Source organism: Pituophis catenifer, unplaced genomic scaffold, assembly GCF_029215685.1.
Source record: "Pituophis catenifer annectens isolate HBS135680 unplaced genomic scaffold, rPitCat1.0.hap2 SCAF_18, whole genome shotgun sequence".
Lineage (NCBI taxonomy): Eukaryota > Metazoa > Chordata > Lepidosauria > Squamata > Colubridae > Pituophis > Pituophis catenifer.
This window is the reverse complement of record NW_027256898.1, coordinates 7,404,391-7,425,046: the sequence shown is the minus strand read 5'-3', so window position 1 is coordinate 7,425,046 and position 20,656 is coordinate 7,404,391. Positions and strand designations below refer to the sequence as shown.

At 52.4% G+C, this 20,656-nt stretch overlaps 1 protein-coding gene across 1 annotated transcript; it reads right to left on the bottom strand.

Annotated features, from left to right (window-relative positions):
* Positions 1-1,770: 1,770 nt before the first annotated feature.
* On the bottom strand, positions 1,771-20,451 carry FBXO42 (F-box protein 42). Its single transcript, XM_070956125.1, has 10 exons — positions 20,365-20,451; positions 15,226-15,501; positions 13,947-14,063; positions 12,504-12,638; positions 6,369-6,522; positions 6,161-6,271; positions 5,972-6,068; positions 4,923-4,979; positions 3,814-3,933; positions 1,771-3,047 (listed from the first exon to the last, which is right to left on the bottom strand). The coding sequence occupies exons 2-10, from the start codon at positions 15,485-15,487 to the stop codon at positions 1,908-1,910; spliced, it is 2,193 nt and encodes a 730-aa protein (XP_070812226.1). The 5' UTR covers positions 15,488-15,501; positions 20,365-20,451; the 3' UTR covers positions 1,771-1,907.
* Positions 20,452-20,656: the final 205 nt, after the last annotated feature.

Here is a 20,656-nt window from a genome sequence, read left to right as displayed (position 1 = left end):
TTACGGGACAGCCTACTACCACCAACAGCCTCCCACCGACCAGTACGCTCCCACAGAGAGGGGCTCCTCCAGGTGCCGTCGGCCAAACAATGTCGGCTGTCGGCCCCTAGGGGGAGAGCCTTCTCTGTGGGGGCACCGACGATCTGGAATGAGCTCCCCCCAGAGATACGGAGGATTTCGGATCTGCGCACCTTCCGCCGCGAGTTGAAGACGCTTTTATTTTATCAAGCTGGCCTCGCCTAAATCTTCTCCCTTTTAAGTGTAAATTTTAAATTTTTAATGTATTTTAAAATTATGGTTTTTTTTAAATTATGGGTATTAATTCAGCCAAATTTATTTAATTCATTTTATTTGATTTTAAATTTTGTATATTTATGTGTTTTATTTCATGGCTGTACACCGCCCTGAGTCCTTCGGGAGTAGGGCGGTATAGAAATTTAATAAAATAAATAAATAAATAATAAATAAATGGTAAGATATTCAAGCATGCTGCATTGGAGGTGGCTGACATTCCCACACTTCCCCTCAACCCCCCTCCTGATGTCCCCCTTGCCTGAACTGTGGGAAAAGGCTGAAGCCATGGGCCTTTCAAGCAGGATGTGTCGAGCGCTGCCACTCAAGCTGGGGTGGGGTGTCTGCCCAACAGCCTGGCCTGACCCTCATTTGAGCTGCAGCTGGTTCTGCCCTTCCCCTTCTTTGGCTCCCCCCCCCCATTTCAGGGTTGAAATCCAGCAGGTTCTGGAGAACCGGTAGCGAAAATTTTGAGCAGTTTGGAGAATCGGCAAATACCACCTCTGGCTGGCCCCAGGAGTGGGGTGGGAATGGGGATTTTGCAATATCCTTCCCCCAGGAGTGGGGTGGAAATGGAGGTTTTGCACTACCCTTCCCTCAGGAGTGGGGTGGGAATGGGGATTTTGCAATAACCTTCCCTTGGAGTGGGAATGGAGATTTTGCAGTATCCTTCACTTGGAGTGGGGTGGGAATGAAGGTTTTGCAGTATCCTTCCCTTGGAGTAGGGTGGGAATGGAGATTTTGCAGTATCCGTCCCCTGCCACGCCCACCAAGCCATGCCTACAGAACCGGTAGTAAAAAAATTTGGATTTCACCACTGCCCCATTCCCTCATTTGGGGCTTTGTTGGACTACCTGGGGCGAGACCTGGACCTCCCACCAGAAGCTCAAAGCGTTGTGGCACCACCACAGCGGTAACACGAGTGAGAGCAGCCATTCCCCTCAGCCCCCCTTACTTGCCCGTGCATGGCTCTCTCCACCTCTATGGGAAGTCTTGGCTCATAAGACTGCTCTAAATGAGGCAGAGCCCCAGGGAGTGGGGGGCCACTTCTGGTCCCTGGGGGCTTCTGCTTCTCCTGCAGGCCCCCCTCCAAAACCCCAACGCACACCCTCAAAGACTAGGAGAAGGCTGCAAGGGCAGAGGGCGGCCGTCCCTAAAACAGGGCTGGCTGTTGGACGCTTCTTCAAACCTCCCGCCTGGCTGCGGCGTCCCACTGGTGCCCTGCCTGGCCACTTGGCATTTGCCCACACTGGCATTGGAACTAACCGAGGGCCTGGCTTCTTCTCCCTGCCTAATTTGACTGCCCGCCTGCACTCAGCTCGGAGGCTACTCAGCTACGGCCAGATCCTGCTCGGCCAGGTGTCCCCCGAGGCGCATATCTTTGAGCCTGGCGCATAAACTGTCCTTTCTCTTGATAGAAAAGGGGCTTCAGCCTGGCGTCCATGCTGGGAATTGGGAGGAAAGGCTCGGTGCCATTTGCGTAGATCTCTTTTATTAGTGGGTGGAATGCCACAATCACAGCCTGCTTGACAGCGTGCCCAGGGCAGGGCTAACGGGTTTGAGGGGGAGCCTCCGAGCCAGGGCAGCCGAAGAGGGAGGAGGAGGCCCCAGCCACATTATCTCTTTGCCCGCACGAAGTACAAGGCATTTGTTTTTGGATAGTACTTGACGTTCTGCTTCTTGTCCATCAGGCCGCCAAAAATGATCACTTCCCCCCGCCCCTGGACCACCGTGTGCAAGCTGGTCTCGGGGGGTCCCACCACGGAGCTGCCGTGGAACACCTTCCACTGGACCCGTCCGCGCCCTTTGACCTCCTTCACGTCCAGCACATACATCTGCATGGGCTTGCAGTTCACGCTCTGGTAGAGAGGCTTGCCGACGTTCAGCGACTGAGGCGGGTGATGGCCCAGGCGGCGAGCAATGGGTGGTAAGGCATGCCCATCTCCTTGGGCAGAGCTGGGTCGAGCGGTAGCAGGAACGGCTGCTTCGGCAGGGTTGGCGCTGCTCTGGCTGCCTGGGGACCCCGGCGAGGACACCCTGGGTGGGCTTCTGACCGCCAAAGTGGGCAGGGCCTTTGAAGAGAGTGTTTGGACTGCCTCTAGGCTCCGCCGCAGGGCGCTAGGAGAGACGGCTCCCATCAGGGAGCTGGACACATGAGGCGGGGTGTGAATGCCGTTGGTCTGATCCGGGGGATTCCTGAGGCCTATCGTGCCAACCGTCCTGTTTTCCACACCATCCGGCTGGCAAACCAGAGAAGGGGGTTTGGCCTCCCAGTTCAAGTCTACGGCGGCCAGTCGCAGGTCCTTCTGATCGGGGAGAGAGCCCCGCCTGGGTGCCAAAGAACGGCCCGCCTTCAGCTCATAGCCTTCTGCGACGGAAGCCGCGCTGGGCGAGAGCAGCTGGAGAGGGCTGTCTGGAGAGGCCCCTCCTGTGGCGGTGGTGGCAGCGATGCTGGGAGACAAGGCCTCGCTGCCGTTCAGCACCGGCGAACTATCGTCTCTAGCCGGCGACAGGCTTCCTTCCCGGGACCCGCAGGGCGTCTGCCTCTGCCCCCGGGGTCTCAGGGTGCCCCAGCGGCCATTCACGCAGGGAGCCTCATCTGCTGTCCGAACAGGAGACTGAGAGCGGCATTCTCGTGTCTCGGGAAGCAGGGCGGGTGGCGTGGCGCTGATGGGAGAAGGACGAGAGTTCAAGCTAGGGCTGAGCGGCGCCCTCCCGCTGGGGGCTTGGCTGAAGATGACCACGCACTGCCCCACCTGGAAGAAAAGAAACAGCTAGCTCAAGACGGACACAGGACCGGTTCCGCAGAGCAGCCTCCCCGGAAACTCCTAAATGCTGGACTCGACGGGAGGCAGGGGGAGAGGAAAGATCCCACTGGGCATTCCCCCCACTGTGCCACGTGAGATGATTGCCCCGTCAAACGGCCCACTGTTAGCTTAGTGCAGTGATGGTTTACCCGTTTTGGTGCCGGAGTGCGCGCATGTGCAAATGAACGCATGCATGCCCGAACCCCCAAAATGCAATGCAAGTGCCCCTTGCGCATGCACCCCGCATCCGTGTATTCATGTGTGCCCCTGCGCATTCGTCCCAGCCCCCCCCATGTCCGATTTTAGCTTTCAGGTTGGTGCAGGCGGCCTTCCAGGCCCAAAACGGGGTGTGGGGGGCACGCACAAACCCCAAAATGCAATGCGAATGCCCCTTCGCATGCATCCCGACCCCCGCGCATGTGTTCCCTGCATGCCGCCCCCTCCTCCGTGCATGCGTGGCAGAGATCTGAAGACCGGCAGGGGGCTTGCACACATGCACGGTGGAGCTGGGCTGCGGCAACGGCTGCCGGGCCCGCCAAGAGGGCTCTGCGTGCCACCTGTGCCATAGGTTCACCATCACGGGCTTAGTGCCTTACACCACACTCTTAAAATCGGAGCTGCCACACACCTCGGCTCACCCCCTTTCTGGGTTACGAGGAGGTACGGAAGAGGAAGGAGAATTTCTACCAGGGATCCCTTTTGCCCTTCCCTTCACCTTGCATGCCGGGTGGCACCACAACTCCGGGGCTCCGTGGTCTTCGTTCTCCACCTTCAGGGGCTGCCACGCCCACGGACGGTCGGATCTCATATGCAGCAGCCAGGCATCCTTGAAAAGCTGCAAATCGGGGGAAAGCTGAAACACCCATAGGACAGGACCCTCCTCCTACCCCTTCTGCCTGGCCCTCCTCTAGCGTTGTTCTCTCGAGAGCAGACTTAGCAGTCCTGAAAGGTTTTCATCACCTGTCTGGCATGCTCTATCTTTCCTCCTTCTGGAGAAGACGTTTTTTTTTTAAATATATTTTTTATTATTTTTTTTAAATATACATTGTGTGTGGACAGAGTTGGTTTTGGGGATATCATTCATATTAATCCAATTTGCAGTAACAATATTAATAATCTCTATCACATTTATCAACATTGTATTATTTAAAAATACATAAACAAAAAATGCCTAACTCCTCATCTTTATCTCTATTTTCATCTGTATCTTTCTTGTTCAATCTAAACATTTCTCTATTATGTATAGGCAAAGTTGTTTCTGGGTATCATTCATATTAATCAAATTCACGCTAACAATGTTAGTAATCTCTATTACATTTCTCAAATTTAAGTAATCCTCATATTATTTTAACATACATTAAAAAGATGCCTAACATATAAACTTCTAATCTTTCTATTATTTTTGTTCATTCTATAAAAATTTATATTCTAATATTTCCCCTAATTTTATTTCTGCCTCTTTCAGCTTAGTCAGGCTACTTTAATATTTAAAGGGCAATTCTTTCTATCCATCATCTCTTCTCCTCTTTAGTGCTTCAATTCTTATCCATTTTTTAATTCACCTCCCATACTCCTCATCTTTGTCTCTATCTTCATTTCTATCTTTCTTGTTCGATCTAAACCTTTGGAGAAGACGGTTTCTGCATCACCTCCCCAAGGAGTAAACCTTTGCTAGGGGGCAACTCGGACCTGGTGGCCGGAGGAAGATGTGCATCGCCCGTGTTGACCGGAGCCTTTTCAAACAGACGCCGTGCCAGACACAAAAGTCTTGGAAAGGCAGAAAAGGGGGTGAATGGCAGGACAATCCTAGCTTTGTCTACTCACCGCATTTGGACCTCCGCAACCCCCAAGGATCAGGATGGTTTCGTCGTCTATGACAATCTATGACAACAGGGAAAGAAAAGTCCTAGAGAGCGCCAAGAAGGCCTGGCTGGCACAGGCAGCAATGCCATCAGCTGATGGGGAAAGAGTTCCAGGGACATTCCTTCCCACCCCCTTTGCAAACCGAGCTTAATATTCCAAATCTATGGAGGGAAGACCAATCGGGGGTGTTCTGATCCAGCTCCCCAAACACGACCAATCCTCTGACGTGAACTCAAAAGATTCTTTTATTAGGAGTGCCGGCAGCCCCGGCAAAAAAGTTTCTCTTTGAAATGCAGGCTAAAGTCTGGCCGGCCGGCTGATGAATAGTTGTCTGCCACATCTATTCATCTCCACCCCCTGCCTTTTATCCCGAGCTAGGGTGGGGCCTTGCTAGCAGCGGTGGCTCTTCCTTCCCAAGGACTGGCCCACGGATTTCTACTGCTCTCCTCTCCTCTGCCTTCTGTGCATCAGGCACCGGACCCAGCTGTTCCTCCTCTTCCTCATCAGCCACCTCCAGACCTGGGGACTGTTGACTCTTCATTTGAGGGCTGATGGATGGCCCAGGCTCTGTCCCGGTCTCTCTCTCTGCAAGCTCCATTCCCTCTTCCCCCTCGGAGCTCTCAGGTCGCCCTAATGCTGACTCCCGCGCCTCCTCCTCCTCCTGATTTGGCAGCTGGAGGGGCTGGCGGCCGACAGGCCACAACAGGTTGCCTCTTCTGGGACGATGCCATTTCTGGTGGGAAATGGTCTGCCAGTCCCTGCTCCCACTGGCACTTTCTTGACTCTGGGAAGGCCTGTCTCTGGGCAAAACTTTGTGCCCAACAGTCTGAGTTTCCATGTCCTGCTTCTGCCAGGAAGGACTGACACCAGAGGCAGTTGCTTGCTTCCTCTCAATATTACTGGAAAAACCAGGGCTTTAATCTGACAGTTGGAAGACTCGTTTCCTTGGGAGGAAAAGCGGGACGCTTTCTGCCTGCCCCATTTACGGCAAGAGCTGCGGGAACGCTAACCTGAGATTGGCCTCCTCGTGGGTGAGGCCCAGGGCCGGAGATGTTTGGCTTGGACCAGGTCCAGTGCTCCAGATCGAGGACCCAGACGTCGCTGCTCCTGCAGGGGGAAGAGCGAGATGGGAGGAATTCGGGGACGGCTTTTCAGAGAGCGTAGAGATTCGGAAAAAGGAAGAGCGTTGGGAGACTTACATCTGCCGTGACCCCAGAGAGCCTCCGAAGACAATCATCCGGTCCTGGATCACGCAGGAGGAGTGGCCGGCCATGGGAGGAGGGCCGTGGGTGGTCACCACGCAGTTCCACCTGGAGGAGGAAGAGTGGGGGTTTAACGCTAAAAAAGGCGGGGTGCATGTGTTTTCTCAGTGAAAACCAGGCGCCCGAAACAGCTAAACACTCTTACCAATTTTTGGAAGGTGAGTAGGTGTGTATTTCGTCAAAGAACCTCTCCGGCTGGTGCAGGGGGTAAGGGCTCGGCCGCGTCCAGCCACCAAACAGCACCAGCAGGTCCTTATACACAACAAGGGTGGCTCCGGCTTTTGGCGACGGGTAGGAACCTGCAACAGAAGAGGGGGGGGTTTAGCCGATGTCCCCCAACGGGATTCTGGACCCTCGCCTGATGGTTTTGAGTCTATAGATTAAACAGTTTTTGGGAAGAGCCATTTCCTTGCTCAGTGTTCTGACCTAGGCCTCCCAAGAGCATGAAGCAGACTCCTTGTCCTGACAAAAAACCCTTTTTATTAGGTTACTGTGAATTCCTCTCATTCACATCCAGCAAAGTCTTTCAAGGAAGGATTTACAGTCACAGACCTTATCTGGCTTGGAGAGCTGCCAGGCCGATATCTTCAAAACTTGGCAAGGAGTCACAAACCAATTTAGCGAACTAATTTGTTTCCTGCAAACTCCACTCCCCTTTCGCTCCTCTTTTATTCCCTCTGGGAGGGGCCATTCATTGTCCACCTGGGCTTTACTCCTGAGTCGACCCTTGTTCTTTAGCTATTCCCTTCTCCTGGCAGCTCACACTGGGAACAGGCTCCAGCTGTTCTTCTGCCCCACTGATGTCCGACTCCGAAGGCAGCTGATAACTGGCATACGGCCCTGGCCCCCTCTCTGCCTCCGACACAGAGCCCTCATCACAGCCTTCCCCAGACTCCAGGACTGGCCCATGCTCCTCCCCAACCTCCTCACTGTCCGGAATCGGCTGCTAGCTCTGCTGGCCGCTGGCGGGCCACAACACTCAGGACGCCTTCCTCGCCAACTGACTTGTAATAAAACCGTCTGCCAAACGATTCAAAGTGGGCAACCATTCGCCACAATGTGTAGTTTTGCCTTCAAAGGAAACCTTTATTGGAGGCAGGTGTCCAATTCTGACTTGGAGGAAGACAGACACCCCCCACCCCGCCTTTCATTGGGGTGACTGACTTTGCAGGCAGTAAAAACAGGTTCCCCGAGAGTAGCCTTGCTAACGTTGCTCTCTCTTCACAGCTGTTTATTTCCCGCAGCATAAATGTGCCGCTCCCCTCAGGTTTGCCGAAGAGCTTTAAAATGAGGGAAGGGGCCCTCAAGGGCCCGCTTCCTCAACCAATGCAGCAGTGGGCGATAAAGGCAAAAGGCCATCTCAGAGACCCTGGGAGGGGGGTGGTTGGGGGAACGGAACAATGCAGGTAGTCCTTGACTTACGACCACAATGGAGCCCAAAATTTACCTTTGTTTGTTTGTTTGTTTGTTTGTTTGTTTGTTCATTCATTCATTCATTCATTGGTTCGATTGATATGCCGCCCTTCTCCAGAGACTCAGGGGGGCTTACAATGCGTTAAAACAATAGCCTTCATACTTTTGTATATACCTGCTTAGTAGGGCTTTCGGGCCCCCCTAAGTGGTGTTCTTTTTTATACAAAGTCAGTTTATTGCCCCCCACAATCCAGGTCCTCATTTTACCTTCCTCGGAAGGATGGAAGGCTGAGTCAACCTTGAGCCTGGTGAGATTTGAACTTGCAAGTAATTGCAGGCAGCTGGCAGCTAAGTGCTATTTAACAGCGCTTTAGTCCGCTGCTCCACCAAGGCTCCTTGTTCTTAAGTGAGACGTTTTGTCAAGGGAGTTTCGCCCCGTTTTACGACCTTCCTTGCCTCTGTCGTTATGTGAACAGCTGCAGTGGATCAGTGAGACACCCGGTTGTGAAGTGAAATCTGGCTTCCCCCCTCCTCCCATGGCCTTTGCTGGTTCAGGTCGTCGCAAAAGGGGATCACACGTGACCCGGGTGGGGATGACGACACCGTGACCGTCATAAAATATGAAGTGGTTGCCAAGCGCCAGGGTTGATTGCGGGGATGCTGGAAAAGTCGTAACTGTGACCAACGGTCGTGAGTGGCTTTTTTCCAAGGCCGTTGTAACTTTGAACGGTCGCTAAATGGGCTCGAGGACTACCTGTATCCTTCCCTACAGATGGTTAATGGCTCAGGGATCCCAAAGAGAAGGGTCGATAACGCATATTCCACTTGTCCCGGGGGGATGAATGCCCGGGTGCTAGTTCAGATCAGTGGGGAAGCAGTAGGGTGAGCGGAGGGCTTTGGGCTGCTATGTTCAAAGCTACTTATCATCATCATCATCTTTAAATGACTCCATAATCCCTTGCGGGGTGGAGTCTGGGCAACTGAATGGAGCTTAGTGTTTACTGGCCGGATGCCTTTCCTGTCGCCAATGTGGAGTTCACTGTATGACTACTTGTATCGTCGTCTTTTAACGACCTTGCAGGGTGGAGTCTGGGCAACTGAATGGAGCTAGCAGAGCGTTTTAATGACCAGATGCCCTTCCTGTCACCAATGCGGAGTTATTATTCAGCAGATATATATTTTCATTGTGCCCGGAGAGAGAAATATCTGCCTCTACACCTAGGATCGAACTCACAACCTCCTGATTGTGAGGCGAGAGCTCCACCTCTAGGCCAATGCACCACTCCATGTTCAAAGCTACTTATCCTCCTTCCCAATTTCAAGGGTACCATTGGACGATGTTCCTGGCAAGAGAAACAGGAGAGGCCCCACTGGGCAGGGCAGGGCTGAGTCCAGAGCCAGAGGAACAGGGGAAGGGGGGGCCCTCCGTCTGCCTTCAATCCTGTCTCCTACAACTTGCTGAGACGTTGAAGGGGGGCCCGATTCCAAAGAAAGCAAGTCTGGGGCCAAGAATATACTGAGACCAGATGACCAGGCAGCTCTCTTCCCTCTGAGAAAACAGGGGTGGGGGTAGTCTATTTCCCCCTCCAAAAAGCTGTACGACAAAGGTAAGCGCGAGGGGGAGCAGCTGACCTCACTCCTTGGGAACTTGCCGCTTTTGACATGTTCAACGCGACCCCCAGGGATCCTAATTGGGGAGGGGGCTATTTATGGCCCGGGGGTCTATAAAACGAACCGTCCCAGACTTTTCTAAAATAGGCAGCTAAAGTTAGAGCCCTGGAACCCAGCAGTGGGGGGCTCTGGTTGGCAATTCCCCGGAGAAAGCAACTGAATTCCGCAGGAGGCGGATAAGGCAAGCGGAAGGAAGGCCTGACCCCAAAATAGCCCCCTTTGCCTGCTGGGGTGTTCAGAAAAACAACCCAAAACGGCAAGGGAGCCCGAGGGAACCTAGCAGAGATCAAGGGGAAAACCGGGGGGGGGGCGCTGAGGGCCCGCCAGGTTACCCCAAGTCTCACAAAGTGGCAGTTTAGAGGTTCCCTTTCCTAACAGACGGATGTGTGTCCCGGAACGGGCTTTATTTCCAGGCACCCATTAAGAAACTTCTTGCTTTCATTTGCTGGAAGTCTGCCTTCGGGAATTTAGCTCCCACGGTCGTTTAATCTCGTTGGATGGCGGGGAGGAGAAAACAGGCTCCGGAAACCTGTAATTGCCGCCCTCATTAAGCAGTTAAGTTGTAGGGTTTTTTTTTTTGAAAAGGCGGTATTGCCGGCTCTTTCAAAGGGAAGCGTCGTGAGAAAGGCCCCAATTTAGCTCTAAGGACGTTCTGCCAGGAGTTTGGGAATCGAGGAGGGAAAATAAGAATCGCACTTTGAACGGGTCACTAAACGGGAACCATATCCTTCCCTGCAGATGGTTAATGGCTCACGGATCCCAAAGGGAAGAGCCGATAACGCATAGTCCACTTGTCCTGGGGTGGGACGGATGGCCGGGTGCTAGTTCAGCTCAGTGGGGAAGCAGTAAGGTGAGCGGAGTGTTTTTTTTTTTTTAATTTGATTTATATGCCGCCCTTCTCCGGAGACTCAGGGCGGCTTACAATGCGTTAAGCAATAGCCTTCATCCTTTTGTATATTTATACAAAGTCAGCTTATTGCCCCCACAAACTGGGTCCTCATTTCACCTACCTTAGAAAGGATGGAAGGCTGAGTCAACCTTGAGCCTGGTAAGATTTGAACCTGCAGAAATTGCAGGCAGCTGTGTTAATAACAGGGTGCATCAAACCACTGTACTACCAAGGCTTTGGGCTGCTATGTTCAAAGCTACTTATCATCATCATCATCTTCTTCTTCTTCTTTTACCGACCCCATAATCCCTTGGAGTCTGGGCAACTGAATGGAGCTTGCAGAGTCTTTTAATGTCCAGATGCCCTTCCTGTCGCCAATGTGGAGTTATTATTTAGCAGATATATTCTCATTTATTTATTTATTTGTCCAACTTGTATGCCGCCTTTCTCCGAAGAATCATTGTGCCGAGAGAGAGACATATCTGCCTCTACACCGAGGATCGAACTCACAGCCTCCTGATTGTGAGCTCCACCTCTAGGACACCGCACCACGGCTGCAAATAAAGGCTTTTTAAAAAAATCTTTTGGGACTCAAAACTTTCTAACAGGGGAACTCTGGAGCAAGCGGCACTTGCCGGATTGTGACACAAGCCACTCAGTGGTGCTTCTTCCCAAGGCTGAGAGGACGGAGCCCTCTGGGCCGGCTCTTTTCCAAAAAACAAAAAACAAAACTGGGCTGCAGGGATTGGCCACTGCCTTCCTGAAGAGATGGATGTTGTCCGCAGTCTCAAACCTCAAATAAGTCCCCTCCCCTTCCCCTTTTCCTCCAAAAAGCAGCGTTGGCCGAAAGGGGGGAAACGCTGGCTTGCGGTTAGGGAAGGACGCTGTCCTTGGGCCTGGAGCACGGGTGGGCTTCAAAATTTTTAGCAAGGGGTTCTCTGCCTGGTGGGTGTGGCTATGGTAGGCATGGCCTAGTCAGCTTCCTGCACCACGGCTGCGGTGTGTGTGTGTGTGTGTGTTTGCCCTCCCCAGGCTCCGGAGCCTTTTTTTGAGCCTCCGGGAGGGAGAAAACGGCCTCCCCAGGCTCTGGAGGCCCTCCAGAGGCCAGAAATGGGCTTCCTGAACTTCTGGTAGGCCTGTTTTTCATCCTCCCTGCACGCACTTACTTGCTTCCAAAACTGGCCATGCGGGGACTCATGGGAAGGACAGGCGGGGGCCAGCCAGGAGTGGGATTTGGGGGTTCTCCGAACTGCACGGAATCTTAGTTAGAGGTTCTCCTGAACCCCTGCGAACCCTTAGAAGCCCACCCCTGGCCTGGAGTCTTGCTGCCTCTTTCTACATTTAAAAGGCCTCCCGAGTTAACCTTCTTTTAAAGGTAGGCCTCCTGAGTACCTAGCCAAAATGTATTTTGTATCAACACGCAAAGTAAATAAGCTTGGGATTTGAATGGGGGGGGGGGGGGGGCAAAAAAGGGCTTTTGTTTATGACAAAAGGGTTGCCCCTCCTGGTGTGAACTGGAGGATGGTGAGAACCTGCTGATTTCCCACACTCTTTTTTTCTGGCTGGTGGCTGTAACTAGCAGGGACATGTCTGATCAGCTTGATCAAATACCTGTCCCAGGAACGCCCAGGGAGTCCTTGGCCTGGAGGAGATGGTGAGAAAAAAGGCAGGCGGCAGGGCAAGGCCGCCAGAGAGCTTCCCGCCCCTCCCGGAGGCGAAACAGGAGCTAACCAGGGTCACCCTTCGGAATTGGCCAATTAGAGCAGGGGGTCTCCAAACTTGGGACCTTTTAAGATTTGTGGACTTCAACTCCCAGAATTCCCCAGCCAGCCATGGCTGGCTGGGGAATTCTGGGAGTTGAAGTCCACAAGTCTTAAAGGTCCCAAGCTTGGAGACCCCTGGATTCGAGTCACCTGAGAGAGTTGGGATGCCCTCAAGGAGGCCACCCACAGGGGATTTGGGAGTGGGAGTGTCCCTTTCCACCTGGCTTTTCTTTTCAGGGGGAACCTCTTTTCCCCTTGTGCCATAATACTGTCTCCTCTCCCAATAGCTAGAGAGCTGTGAAGGAGAACAGGAGATTGGGGACACCCAACCCAAAAGCAGAGTGGAGGAAATCAAAAGAAGGCTGGGCCCCTGGAATCAAGTTTGCCTCCACCTGGCCGCAGGTGTCACGTTTCTCCCCGCATGAAGGCAGACAGTGCCCACCCCCCCTGCTGCTCTGCAGCAGACAACAGCTCTTTCCCCCCAGAAATGGGGCAGCTGCTGCTGCAGCTACCGGGACACCCCCCCACTAGCCGCGCCCCTCACCTGAGGCCAAGGGCCGGATCCATTCCTTGCTGTTCAGGTCGAGTCTCCAGAGGTCATTAAAAGCTGCATTGCAACTGCTCTGGGTGCAGCCCCCAAAGACGTACATGGACTGATTGGCATCGTAGTAACAAGCACCTAGAAAGCAGCAGAGCAAAAAAAAAACAGGCCGGCTTTAGAGCTGCTTCTGCCAACACCCCAACATTCTCCCCGCTTCCTCCCCCCCCCCGAAAGCCACAATTTCTCCTTTGAAAACCCACAAGGTGTGTGCTACTCCAGTGATTCTTTTCGTGTATTATTTAATGCCCCTTTCCGTCCTGAACACAATCCATCCACCCAGGGGTGGGATCCAACCGGTTCGCTGAGTGCGCCGAACCGGCAGAATCCCATTACTGCATCCACCCTATCCTGCAGGATCAAGCGGGATTACGAGTGGTTAGAATGCAGCATTGCAGGCTAATTCTGCCGACTGCCAGCAGTTCGATCCTAATTGGCTCAAGATTGACTCAGCCTTCCATCCTTCCGAGGTCGGCAAAACGAGGAGCCAGATTGTTGGGGGGTAAACCACTTAGAGAGGGCTGTAAAACACCGTGAAGCGGTATATAAGTCAATATACCGCTTCATGGTGCTTTACAGCCTTCTCTAAGCGGTTTACCTCCCAACAATCTGGCTCCTCGTTTTACTGATTTCGGAAGGATGGAAGTGCCATTGCTGTTGCTATTATTTAATCTCCTCTGAAACGGAGGAATCTAGACAGATTTTATGCTTGCCCCCAACTGACCCCATACCCATTGTGACCGCCTGGGTTTAGAAAAAACGCTGTTCCCTTTACATAGCTACCCAATCTTAGCGTTCCGCTCATCCAGATCTCATCTGGAGGGAATCGGAGAAGTATAAACACTTGAAAATAACTACAGCGAGAGATCGGACTCCGTAGAGGCGGCTCCTGAAGAAGCTTCTAGAACCTTCCGCTTCCCAGCTAAAACAAGGGAGGGGCCTCGTCTCTCCTCAGCTGCTGCAGCCTCCCCCCCACCTGCTCCCCCACCTGCTCCCATGCAGCCTCTCCGGGAAATCTAAGAGCGTGGGCTTCCCCACGGGGCTAAGAGCAGGGGTGAAATGCTCCCGGTTCGGCCAAACCGGTAGCAATGGTGGCTGGTGGTTTCGAGAACCAGTAGCGATGGCGGCCGGTGGTTCGGAGAACCGGGAGCGATGGCAGCCAGTAGTTCAGAGAACCAGTAGCGATGGCGGCGGGTGGTTCGGAGAACGGGGAGCGATGGCGGCGGGTGGCTCGGAGAACCGGGAGCGATGGCGGCATGAGGCTCCGCCCACCCGCCCAGTCGTCATTACCTGTTTTTTACCCGCTGCGCATGTGCACAGGGTCCACGCGTAAACAAGTTGGGAAGGTTTTCACCTCGGGAGTGGCGTCTTGGGCCACTTAGTACTTACTGTGCGAGAAGCGCTGGGTGATGGGAGTCCCCGGATAGGGATAGGTGCGGCTCTCCCACTGAATGTTCCCTTCCTGGACGGACTTGATAAAGCCGTGATAACACTGGTGGGCGACACCTGGAAGAGGAGGGGAGAGCAGCGAGAGAGTGGGACTGGGGATGGATCTTCATTTGCTTCGGGGGCAGCAAACAGAGAAAGGCCGAGTCTCCCCTGAGGGAGCTTTTGGGGTAGTTTCCAAAGATTTCAGGGGTCTACTTTTCTCCACTTTTTTTTCCATAACACATGAGGCCAACGCACTCTTTGTGTTCTCATGCCCGAAGACTAGTAGTAGAAGAAGCCAGCATCTCACAAAAAGGTCCTCAAATTCTTAGAGAAAAGCCCAACAGCTGGGGGGGGGAGGCTAGTTTGCCACCAATCCTCCTCTTCCTCTTTTAACGACTCTATAATCCCTTGAGGGATGGAGTCTGGGCAATTGAATGGAGCTTGAGTGTTTACTGGCCGGATGCCCTTCCTGTCGCCAATGCGGAGTTGTGTTCAGCAGATATAATCTCAGCGTGCCCAGGCCTCTACCTAGAATCGAACTCACAGCCTCCTGATTGGAGAATATTTGTAGCTCAGGGATGAAATGGGGGGGGGGGTGTTCCTCGGTGCTCTCTCTGAGAGCAAAGGAAAGATCCAAAGGTGGGAGGGGGGAAATAGTCTTCCTTCCAGCCGCCCCCCCCTCTCTCTGCTTCACCCGTTTCTGGCATTCTCATGAGCTCTAGAAATTTCTGGAGTTGCCAGGTTACACAACACTGACCCAACAGTCTGCTTGCCCAGTTCCAGGGGTAGGCTTGGCTATGGTGGGTGTGGCCTACTCGGCCACCTACACCATGGGGGGGGGTGTTTTTCACCCTCCCCAGGCTCTGGAGACTTCCCCTGGGGTCCGGAAGCCGGAAACAGGACCGTTTCTGGACTTCTGGGAGGCCCGTTTTTTGCCCTCCCAGACCTTCCGCGTGGCCCCTTCACGTCCCTGGGCCGTGTGGAGACTCCTGGGAGGGGAGGGACGGGGTGGGTGTGGCCAGACAGGGGTGATATTTTGGGGGTTCCCTGAACCCCGGCAATCCTTGGCTAGAGGATTGCCTGAACCATGCTGAACCCCCAGGAGCCCACCCTTGCCCGGTTCCCATCATTGCCCTTTTGCTGAACGGCCGAACTTTCTCCCAACCTGTATGGGCCTAGAAAAGTACCCAGAAGGGGTAAAAAAAAAAAAAAAAAAAACCACACAACTTCGCTGTACCTTTGATGAGCCGATACCACTGCTTGCAAACGAGGGCGGCCGTTTTGTGCTCCTGATACGGGGAGAGGAAGGACAAGATATACTCCAGCACCTCTTCTGGCAACTCCTGCATGGACCGGTGAGGCCGAGCCCCTCCCTCCTCCTCCTCCTCCTCCGGGCGAGCAGCACCCACTCCATCCTCCTGCTCCATGGTCCCTTCTGCCACGGCGTCCTCGGAATCCACAGCCATGAAGCTGTCGTCGTCGCTCTCTGAGTTAGCCATGGCATTCCAGTCCCCTGCTCCCCCCACAAAAAAAGAGGGAGGGAAAGGCTATGGGTTATCGGCAGGGTGGGGGGAATCCTTCTCTTAGCAGCCCACGCCAATACGTTGAGCTTGGCAACTCGGGAACCCCTAGAACAGGGGTGTCAAACTTGATTTCATCGGGGGGGCCAGAGTGGACATGGCCAGCTTGATGTCACTCGTGTCAGGGAGGGGGGCGCCTGTGGCGACTCGAGTGATCTGCCGACGAAAACAGGCTCCCAAGCTCCGTTTTCAGCTGGGACGGCCTCCTGCAACTCTCTGCCAGTGAAAACGGAGCTCTGCAGCCCACCTGACCTCCATTTTCGCTGGCAGAGGCATTGTGTGCCGGTCCTTTGCTTTTCCAGGCGACCCCATGAGCCAGATCTAAGCATCCCTCGAGCTTGACATCCTTGCCCTAGAAAATGGACTCAGGAGGTAGTCATCTGCTGAGTCCCCTGCCAGCATATCCATTCGTTTTCCTGGGAGGGTGCGTGAGAAAGGAATATTTATATATATGTATATATTTTCACATCCCTGTGCTCTGCTCAGAACCCTCCTGGCACCCACTCCCAATGCACAGGAGCATCCGGGCAACTCGGGAGCAACTGGGATGGGGACTGCCCTCCTTGCAGATCCTGAGGCTACGTTCCGAGAGCTTTTGGTTTAGGATTAGAAGCAGCCATTCTGTCTGTGGCTCTGTGATTGATCGATCTTCGGATTCTTCCAACCTAAACTCAATTCTTTCCTTGAAACGAGGCTGCAGCGATTGTGCCTTGTTCACCCCACTTTGTGCAGTCCGCTCAATGATCCTCCCCGCCCTGGACAGACAGGTATGCTCCAGGGGTGGGGTGGGAGACACAGGCCTCACCTGGATGGGCAGGGAGGAGCCAGCAGACCTCTACTCCCCCCACTTCTCTGGGAATCTGTCGGCCCTCCCAGGTAAACCTGGCAGGAAACCTCCATCCGGTGAGCTAATGCTCTTTATTACCAGGTTCCATTAACACACAACCTTGGAAGCTGGATGATGTAATACAAAGATCTCGCCACCATCCTTAATCAACTGAGCTGACTGTTAATCCATTGGGGGCTCCTGCCTCTCTCGTCGGATTGTTTCCTAAGGCAGCACCTCTTTCCCTACCCCTAAGGTCATCTGCACATTCAATTGAGGAAGAATGGGAGGGAGATGAGAATCTTGTGGGAGCTTCAGCCTTTTAAGATGCAACTTGCTGTGAAGAAAGGGAAGAAGAAGGGGCCCGGAGGCCAAAATCCATGAAGAACGGTTGCAGGAACCGGGCATGGCTAGTCTAATGTAGAGAAGGACCAGGGGAGACATGACAGCAGTCTTCCAATATTTGAGGGGCTGCCCCAGAGAGAGGAGGGGGTCAAGCTATTTTCCAAAGCACCTGAAGGCAGGACAAGAAGCAACGGATGGAAACTAATCAAAGAGAGGGGCAACCTAAAATTAAGAATCACACTAGAAAAAAGATGTTGAGACTCTAGAATGAATGCAGAGAAGAGCAACAAAGATGATTAAGGGACTGGAGGCCAAAACATATGAAGAACAGTTGCAGGAACTGGGTATGTCTAGTCTAGTGAAGAGAAGGACCAGGGGAGACAGGATAGCAGTGCTCCAATATTTGAGGGGCTGCCCCAGAGAGAGGAGGGGGTCAAGCTATTTTCCAAAGCACTTGAAGGCCAGACAAGGAATAATGAATGGAAACTGATCAAGGAGAGATTCAGCCGATAGATAAATAAGGAGAAATTATCCGATGGTGAGAACCATCGACGAATTGAACCGCTTGCCTCCAGAAGTTGTGGGTGCTTCATCACTGGAGGCTTTCAAGAAAGAGATTGGACAGCTACTTGTCAGAAATGGTATACAGGGTCTCCTGCTTGAGTGGGGGTGGGTTGGACTAGAAGACCTCCAAGGTCCCTTCCAACTCAACTCAACTCAACTCAACTCAACTCAACTCAACATTCCATTCTATTCTCCATGGTGGTTGGGGAATTCTGGGAGTTGAAGTCCACAAGTCTCAAAGTTGCTAAATCTGGAGATCCCTGTTCCAGAAGCTGAAGGCAAAAAATGGAAGAAAGGCCAAGGAGTTCTGAGACTTTTCCCCACTTCCTTTGGGAAAAAAGGAGCAATCTTCGGACGGACGTCTTGCCGGACAAAGCTGTTTGAAAGTCTTTCTTGCGGCTATTTGCTAATTACATCCTCCCAGATTGTTCCGATCGCCAAGTAACACTTCCTTCGGGGAAAAGATCAAAGGGACGACAGTACCCGCTCACCTCCCACCCCCCCCAAAGGATCAAGGAAGATGTCCCTCCCTCCCTCCCTCCACCGCCAAGCTTCCCAAGAATCTCTCAGATGTTGTGCAAGTGAATTGCGACTTTTGCATAAGGCCTGTTGCTCATCTGAAAAAATATGGAAGGCTGCCCACATTAGATCAGAAAGATCCATCCGGGAATCTTTTTCCTTACAGGAAGTTGTGGGAGCTTCATCACTGGAAGCTTTCAAGAAGAGACTGGACTGCCATCTGTCAGAAGTGGTGTAGGGTCTCCTGGCTTGAGCATGGGGTGAGACTGGATGACCTCCAAGCTCCCTTCCAAGCCTGTCATTTTAATATTCTAAAGACTCTGGGCCGATCAACAAATTCCACTTCCTTTACCACCACCAGTTTCTGCGCGCATAGAAGCTGCCCCTTCGCTCCCGGCCAAAAAAAGCATTTGCAGCTTAAAGGGGCAGCCAACCGTCTTTTGAGCCAAGATTCGCAACTGCCCCCAGGAGGCATCCCAGTCCATCCATCTGTCCGTCCATCCATCCAATTCAAATCTAAATCTTTTGAGTCAGTGCACAATATACCGTGTTTTCCCGAAAACCAGACCCTGTCTTATATTTTTTTTTTTGAACCCTGAAAGAAGCGCTTGGCCTTATTGCCATGCGCTCAAAAGCCCGATTGGGCTTATTATCAGGGGGTGTCTTATTTTGGGAGAAACAAGGTACGTACTATGAGATTGGTTGAGCTCCCTCAGTGCACACCCCACACACACCCCACACACAATACAGCTCAAAGTGAAGACCAAAAATCCCTAACCCAACAAATTATATTAACAAAAAACCCAGTCCTATTTTGCACCAGTGTGAACATGTTACACGTTGCACCGGCCCTGCAAGTCCATCATACTACGTAGTAGTAATCCATCCATCCATCCACCCACCCAGCAAGAGCAAAGAAGAGGACCGGGGGGGGGGGGGTGTTTCAACCTATTCTCCAAAGTCCCCAAAGGCAGGACAAGAAGCAACGGATGGAAAACTAAATCCAAGGAGAGAAGCAACCTAATAAGGAGGAATTTCAACCAACCTGGGCTATTATTATTCACCCACCTAAGGCAACTGGTGTTGCATTCAGGAGGGGAAGCAACCTGGAATTCAAGGAGAAACTTCCTGACGGCGAGGACAAGTTAACCAGTGGAACGGCTTGCCACCAGAACCAATTTCGTTGTATACACGATGTACGATGACAATAAAGGCTATACTGTACTAAGTTGTGGGTGCTTCCATCACTGGAGGCGTTTTTTTTTAAGAAGAGATTAGACAGCCGCTTGTCTGGAATGATATATACACCAGCTCAAGCAGGTGGCCCTATATATATAGGGACCTTGGAGGTCTTCTAGTCCAGCTCCCACTGTTCAAGCAGGTCTCTCTCTCTTTCTCTCTATCTCTCTCTATATATGTTTATGTATGTTTGTGTGTGTGTATATGTATACATATACATACACACATATATATACACATATCAATACACACACAAATATACATATACACACATATACATATACACACGCATATACGTATTTATATATCTATATGCATATGTATATACCTACATATATACATACATATATATATATATACACACTTTATATATACGTATACATATAAACACACACACACATATACACACACATATACATATATATACTGTACACACATATACATATTTATATATACATATATACACACACATATACACACATATATACATGCACACATATACACACACATATATACATCTATCTATCTATCTATCTATCTATCTATCTAAAATTTATATTTTTGGTGATAAAGAAATAAAGGGAGACTATTATAGATCTATTTCAAGAATGCCCGCTCCCACATGTTGAGGTAGACCAGGAGTCTCGGTAAACACACACACACACACACATATACACATACACACTTATATATACATACATACATACATATATACACACACACACACATATATATATATACACACATATACATATTTATATATACATACATACACACACACACATATATATACACATATATATACACACATATACATATTTATATATACGTACACACACATATAGAGAGACCTGCTTGAGCGGGGGGGGGGGGGGCTGGACTAGAAGACCTCCAAGGTCCCTTTTCCAGCTTGATTGATGGATTCAGCGCAGAGCCAGCCAAAGGGGAAACGCCCCGGTCGAAAAACCCCCTCCCTCATTTCTCCCCCCCCCCTTTTTTTTTCTAGCCGGCTGCAGGGCTTTTATAACACTTTATAAATGGATTAAATTAAAGGAAGGCCCGGCTCGGCCCAGGACCTCCCGCTTCCCTCCCTCCCTCCTGCCTTCCTGTCTCTGCGCCATCGGCTTCCCGGGCTTGCAGAGCCGCTGGTGGGGCCGGATGAGCGGCAGCGGTCGCCTCCCCTACCCCTCCCTCCCTCCGCCGGCCTTCGCCCAGGGCCAGGAGACCCTCCACCGTCCCCGGGGCAAGCCGTGCTTGGGCGGCGGGAAGAAGTCGGCTCGGATCTGAGGGGAAATCGCCTCACCTGAGATCGCGCACCCCACCCTCCTCCTCGGTCGGTTTCACAGCGCTTCCTGCCGCTTGGGCGGGCGCCCGTAGGCCCCGCGGAGGCCGACTTCGCGCACGGCTTGGACCTTCCCGGCCGCCGTGGCCGCCGCCGCCACCGCCATCTTGCAGCTGTTCCCAACCGGGAAGAGAGCGAGAGAGGGCGCGAGGAAAGGCGGGGCGATCTTGGGCGCGAGTGGGGGGGGGGAACGCATGCGCGCGGGTGGGGGAAGAGACTCCGCCTGGAGGGCGTGGGGCGCATGCGCGCGGGC